Here is a 6,198-nt window from a genome sequence, read left to right on the forward strand (position 1 = left end):
AAGTATTATTATAATTTTTAATGAAAAAAGGAAAAATAAAATTGACTACTTTTTATCTTCTAAAAAATAAAAACATGAACACTGTATTAAGTTTCTTAAGATTATACATTAACAAATGCCCTAAGGGCAACCGTTAAAAACTTAAAATAAAGATGATCGAGCTTAATAACGTGAGTTTGTAACTAAGTAAGGCATTAAGGAGATTGAAAAAATGGAAAAATTGTCTTGGTTGGAATTACGTAGTCCGCTGGTCTTGAGTTGACCTTAGCATGTCCTTTTGTCCTTGGGTTAGTGGACGCCACCAAATTAGTTGAATATGTTTTCTTGGAAAAAAAAAATAATTGAGAAAAAGAGGGGGCAGATGAATAAGGAAAAATTGCAAAATAATACAGTATTTAACAACTTAGTCTCAATTTTTTTAAGGAAAATTATTGTGTATTTTTGGAGTACTATAAATATGTATTTTCTCATCTCATATGAATAGTAAATTTCACTAATTAAATTTATGATGAGACTCACTATTTATGTGAGAAGAAAAAATATGTATTTATGTTGTTCTAGAGGACTTAATAATTTTTCTTTTTTTAATCATGATTTTAAAACCCGATTTTTTAAAGAAGAAAAACCCGATTTTTGAATTGAAAAAATTAAAAAAAAAAAAGGGGCAGATCACCCGTTTTTGCCCTTTTAAAATGAGTATAATTTCAGTGTGAAAGAGCCACCAGCAGAAACTAGAAAGGCCGAGTGAAAAGAAAGCAAAAGCAGAGAGAGAGAGAGAGAGAGAGAGAGAGCCCGCTAAAGAAAACTCTGAAACCACACTGCTCCGTCACCTCATCTCTCTCTCTCCTTTTAGCTTCCAAGATGAGTACCATGAAATTTTGCCGCGAATGGTCAGTATCACACTCACACTCATCATACATTACATACATGCATTCACATTTATTAACACCATCTATTCCTCATGCTTTTATTTTACCCAAAATTTTAAAATTAAATTTAAAAAAAAAAAACTGTATATCAGTTTCATTGTGAAAATTTTAATTTTTCTTTGTTAAAAAAAAAAAACAAATTTCAGTAACAACATTCTGTACCCTAAGGAAGATAAGGATCAGAAAATCCTTCTCTACGCTTGCCGCAATTGCGATCACCAGGTCCTCTCTCTCTCTCTCATTATTATTATTATTATTATTTTTAAATTATGGTTAGGGTTTCTATTTCATTTATTTGTTCTTATACACTTTTTTTTTTTAATATATACATTTCTTGATTCAGTGCTAAAAAAAAACCCTAATTTTACTTCTCTGTTTTTTTTTTTTTTTTTTTTTTTGAGGGAAAATTAGAATAGCTAGCCCCAAAGGTTTTATTTTATTTATTTATTTTTACCTATCATTTTTTTTTCAAAAATGACAGTCCTATACCCAAAACATACATAACAAATGCAAGTATCTATTTTACCCTATAGATACCCTTGAGTTATTCAATTAAGCTTTCATAATTTTTTTTTTTTGACATGACTTAGATATAATACTTAGATGCTATTTCCTTCTTAAGGTTCAGCCATTTGGCTAAGATTCTGTCACATTGACTCTTCTTTATGGGATGAAAATGTATATTTTTTTATATAAGTAGTCATATGGCTAAATCTTAAAAGAAACCTAAGGAACACATCTAAGTTATTGTGTCTAAGTTTTGTCATTTTTTTTTATATACTTCAATTCTCAAGAGCAAAAAATTCCTTTTATAGCTTAAAGGAGGTTGGTATATATATTTTTTCCTTTTATTTTTGGTGATTAGGTCTAAAAACCCTAATGTGATTCTTGCTATATTTTATGAAATTAGATTCTTAATCCAGCTAGTAACTTTGATTGCTATATTATAAGAATTTATGTTACATATTTATATATGGGTACATATAAGCTAAAGCCCAAAGAGAATTCATTCTGTTTCGAAACCCTAGTCCGCATATTGTATTAAAATAAATTCTAAAAATGCTTTATAATTTCCTAGTTTATGAATTAATTGAACCTGAATTTTCAAGTTTCACTCTTATTGATTGATATGTTTGAGCATTGTAATTTGAGATTGATTGATTGTACTACTCCCACAGTACACCCCTGGTGTATTTGGGTATTTTTTGCTTCAATAAAGTTTTTATTACAAAAAAAAAAAAAAAAAAAAAAAAAAAAAAAGAAAACCCCAAAGTTTTAGTCTCACTGTCACTTTGTACTCAACCACTTGACTTTTATTTTATTTTATTTTTTTTTTAATTGGTAAGTTACACACCAGTGGGTCTTGAACCTACAACCTCACTCCCCATCCCATTATTATGGGAGAAGGAAGTGCTAGCTGAGCTATAACTCATTGGTGACTAATTTTAGATATTTACTGTGGTGTAAACACAATAGTTGAATAAAGTAATTATCACATGGTTGCGTGTCCTTTTTAAAAATTATATGCTTTGGTTAATTGGCAATGAAGTCTTTTTGCAAGAGTGGGGTTCAGCTTTGCATAGACTGATACTTTTTTTTTTTTTTTTTTAATTATAGATTTTGTTTTCTCTGTCCTTTATGTGCTTATTATTTTCCATCACTGTGCAGGAGGTTGCTGATAACAACTGTGTCTATAGAAATGAGATACATCACTCTGTTGGAGAGCGCACTCAGGTTTTACAAGATGTCACTGCAGATCCAACTCTTCCTCGCACTAAATCTGTTCGTTGTACTCAATGCAACCATGGAGAAGCTGTCTTCTTCCAGGTTGAGTTCCTGTTTGATTTAAATTTTTCTGGATATTGCTGGTAGTAAAAAAAAAGAATTGCTTACTGCTGCTTTTTTTTTTTTTTTTTTTTTGGGATAAGTGGTCTGTGGTAATTAAATGAATTAGTTAATTTAAATATGATTTTTTTTAATAATTTATTTTTTATTGGAGAGGAGGGTTTGAAGAGGTAGGAACTAAAGAGTTAATAAAAAGCACTGTGTCGTCATATGGGGCCTCATTCTCAAGATAAAATGTAATTGTTGACTCCTTAAGAGTGTAGTTGTAATCTTTGAACTTCCCATATAAAATTTAACTTTCAAAACCAAACAAAGCAATAAAAAATAAAATAATAGGAGGGAAACATGGTTACTTGAAGCATAGGTATTTGATGGAGCATCTGTGTCAAGATTACAATAATGTTGTGGGGAATCATGGCCCAAGTTCCTGGAACCTTATAATTTGGTATTAATTTTCTCTCATTGATATTGAAAGTTCTAAATGGAGGAGAGTATTCTTAAACATAATACATATACTGGTTCTGAGTTTAAAAGTTGTAGTAGTTGAGGGATGCACCTAAATTATCAAGGAATCACAATGTAAAGGCTGATTTATATTTTATCTGTAGATCATAAACCATGAGGGCTCAGTTTTTCACACATTTTTTTGGGTGCAACACTAAAGCCTATTAAAGCAAAGGGGTTGACTATTTAAGTGGTTTAGAACAACATTTGGAGTGCCTACTTTGAACAAACAATGTGTTTTTTTTTTTTTTTTGATAAGTACTTTGAACAAACAATCTTTACTTAACGATACCTGTTAGATATAGACGATCAGCTTGTTCTGCCATTGTGTAACACTGGAGGCTAACAAAACTGAAAGAGCTATGCTTTTAGCATGGAATGTCATCATCACCTCTATTTAGTTTCACATTCCTTTCTATTCCTGTTATGATGCTTCTTTTAACTAGATACTTCACATGATGTGGGCTTTTATGTTCTGTCTTTATTTTTGGTTGTTTCAGCATTCCAATCCAACTTTTGTAACATTGGATTGTGCTAGATGTTAGAATTAACATGGGATTTCTACATGTGTCATAATCAATAGTTATAAATCAGTTGATTATTCCTTTAGATGAGCCAATCTTATAATCGTTAGTTATAAATCTGACACGGGGTTTCACTAATTGGACTTCAATTTTTTTATTTCAAACTTTCTCTTGCATTTTCTGTTTGAGTTGCTTGTATATATCCAAGGTGCTTTATGTTCGTCATCGTGAACATAGAGTAATTTTTTTTCCATTTTCAATAAAATTTTATTACTTATTCAATAAATAAATAAAATTGAGCAGTCTTTCCCAAATCTTTCCCAAATTTTATTACTAAAAAAAAAATATTATGGTTACATTCACCTGAAGGATTTGTTGACTTACTTTTCTTCTTTATTTTTTCGTTAATTTACTTTTATATCTCCTATTTGGAATTGTTTTAGTGTTTTAATGAAATTAATAATTTTGATTGATTAAGCCATGAAGGAGAAATTTATTTAAATTAATTACTTTGGTCTTGTATGTGTCATTTGAAAAGGCTACCCTTTTAGGATATTTGACTTAATTCATGGTTCGTATTATTATTCTTATTATATATTTGTAGGAAGCCACATGGGTAATACATTTGATATTGTGTTTGTTGTTAGTGAGGAATATTTAGAAGAGAATTATTCAAGAAGAAAGATTCAAAAGAGGACTTGAAAATCTTGTGTCAGACCTCACCCTTTACAATTCCATATATATAAGGATAAGGAAGTTTGTTACAAGAGAGTTGGGAATATTTTTGAGAATGACACCTGGTGAGGACACCTCATCAATACCCTATTGTAGAGGATTCTAGATTCTTCTAGAAGAGTACCCACAATGATATCACTCATACGACAATATTAGCTCACTAACTTTTATAAGCCTTAGGATATTTTGAGAAGAATAAATCATTCTTAGGACTCTTTCAGATTATAATCAAACCAATTGTAAGCATAGTTACATTCAGGAGCATGTTTCCCAGGCATTATATTCTGTGAAATCCAGATGCTAGAGGCATATCAAATTCTTTGAACCAAACGCTACATAATTGTTAAATCAGTCAAGCCTGAGCTCAAGCCCTAGCTCAAGCTTGAGCTGACCTAAACATCCCGAGCCTTATTTAATTGCTCTGGACATAAATTTCTTGTTGATAGGCTGACTTTCGCTTGAGCTCTAGACAAGCTTGAATACCTTTATTTTTATCACCTACAGTGCTGCTTGGCTGAAACTGTCTCAACTCAGCTTTTTCTAGCATTAGTTTCATGCATTCTAAGGGATTTTCTTGTACAATTGGTGGCAAGGAAAACTTTGCTGCCTGTGTTTGCTTAAGATCCTTCTTACCATTGCAAGACAAAGGAAGAAATAATATCATCATTTACCTTCTTCCTGAACTCTTGAACTTTATTATGCTCACATTTCGTCTATCAAAAGTCAAGTTGGGTTCTTTGAAGGTATTGTTGTGCAAACCTGCTTCAATTTCAAGCTGTAGGCAAAGGGCCAAGTTTCGTTTTCAATGTTTATTTTTTGCTGGGAAATCATATGCTCCTGTATTCTAAAAATGGCAATCCCTTAATCAAGTTCATGATGAGGATTTTTCACCTATTCCATTTGTTTTTATAACATGTGCAGGCAACTGCTAGAGGGGAGGAGGGCATGACGCTCTTTTTTGTCTGCTGCAATCCAAACTGTGGCCATCGGTGGAGAGATTGAGAATCTAAGTTTTGATGCAATGTTACATGCTGATCTTCACTACCATGGAAATAGTAGTAGTGTTATGTGATGATAGCATGTCATATGAAATTTAGAAGACTTTTATTATGGATCCATGGACCTTCATGTTAAGGGATTTTGTAAAATTTATTTTAGGAGTTGGCATTTGCTTGACAAACAACTGAGAACCTTTTGGATTGTGGTCGAGAAGCCAGAGCATTAGCAGTCTGCACAATTTTTCACTGTTTAGAGTTTGGTAACACAAACATGTCAGAGCAGGGAGTGAGTCTTGAAAAACTGTAACCTTAACTTCCTTAGTTTCTGTAACAGAATTTCCGCTCTGATGGTTTTGAGTTAGTGTAATTAATTTTCAGTATAGACTGGGTGCCTTGTTTATTATGGCTGCACTTATTTTCTTGCTTGAGCACAGGTCTGATCATTAGAATTTTGATTCTAGTTGCAAAGACTGGGAGGCAGAGCGGAAAACTTACCAGACTTGCGAATTCTGGTTCAGGAGTCTCGTGCAAAAATAAAGCTGTTAATGATAATATTATGTTGGTTAAGATTGTTCGTAGGGTCAAGAATTGCAAGTATTATTATAAATTTTACTCGGAGAAAAGAAAAGTCATAAGAACGAATTGCTCTAACAATGGTTATGG

The 6,198-nt window shown here is 31.7% G+C and overlaps 1 protein-coding gene across 1 annotated transcript; it reads left to right on the forward strand.

Annotated features, from left to right (window-relative positions):
* Window positions 1-711: 711 nt before the first annotated feature.
* LOC112007307 (DNA-directed RNA polymerases II, IV and V subunit 9A) lies at window positions 712-5,917 on the forward strand. The gene is made up of 4 exons (XM_065770557.1): window positions 712-890; window positions 1,076-1,151; window positions 2,598-2,756; window positions 5,459-5,917. Exons 1-4 carry the CDS (start codon window positions 862-864, stop codon window positions 5,537-5,539), a joined length of 345 nt encoding a protein of 114 aa, XP_065626629.1. The 5' UTR covers window positions 712-861; the 3' UTR covers window positions 5,540-5,917.
* The last annotated feature ends 281 nt before the right edge of the window (window positions 5,918-6,198 follow it).

This window comes from Quercus suber, unplaced genomic scaffold, assembly GCF_002906115.3.
Source record: "Quercus suber isolate HL8 unplaced genomic scaffold, Cork oak 2.0 scaffold_4, whole genome shotgun sequence".
Classification (NCBI taxonomy): Eukaryota; Viridiplantae; Streptophyta; class Magnoliopsida; order Fagales; family Fagaceae; genus Quercus; species Quercus suber.

Bases quoted from the DNA above. Each gene is read 5' to 3' on its own strand.
- LOC112007307 (XM_065770557.1), top strand. From the start codon at position 862: ATGAGTACCATGAAATTTTGCCGCGAATG. The intron at 891-1,075 runs GTCAGTATCACA...AACAAATTTCAG, and splicing joins ATGAAATTTTGCCGCGAATG to TAACAACATTCTGTACCCTA. The intron at 2,757-5,458 runs GTTGAGTTCCTG...TAACATGTGCAG, and splicing joins GAGAAGCTGTCTTCTTCCAG to GCAACTGCTAGAGGGGAGGA.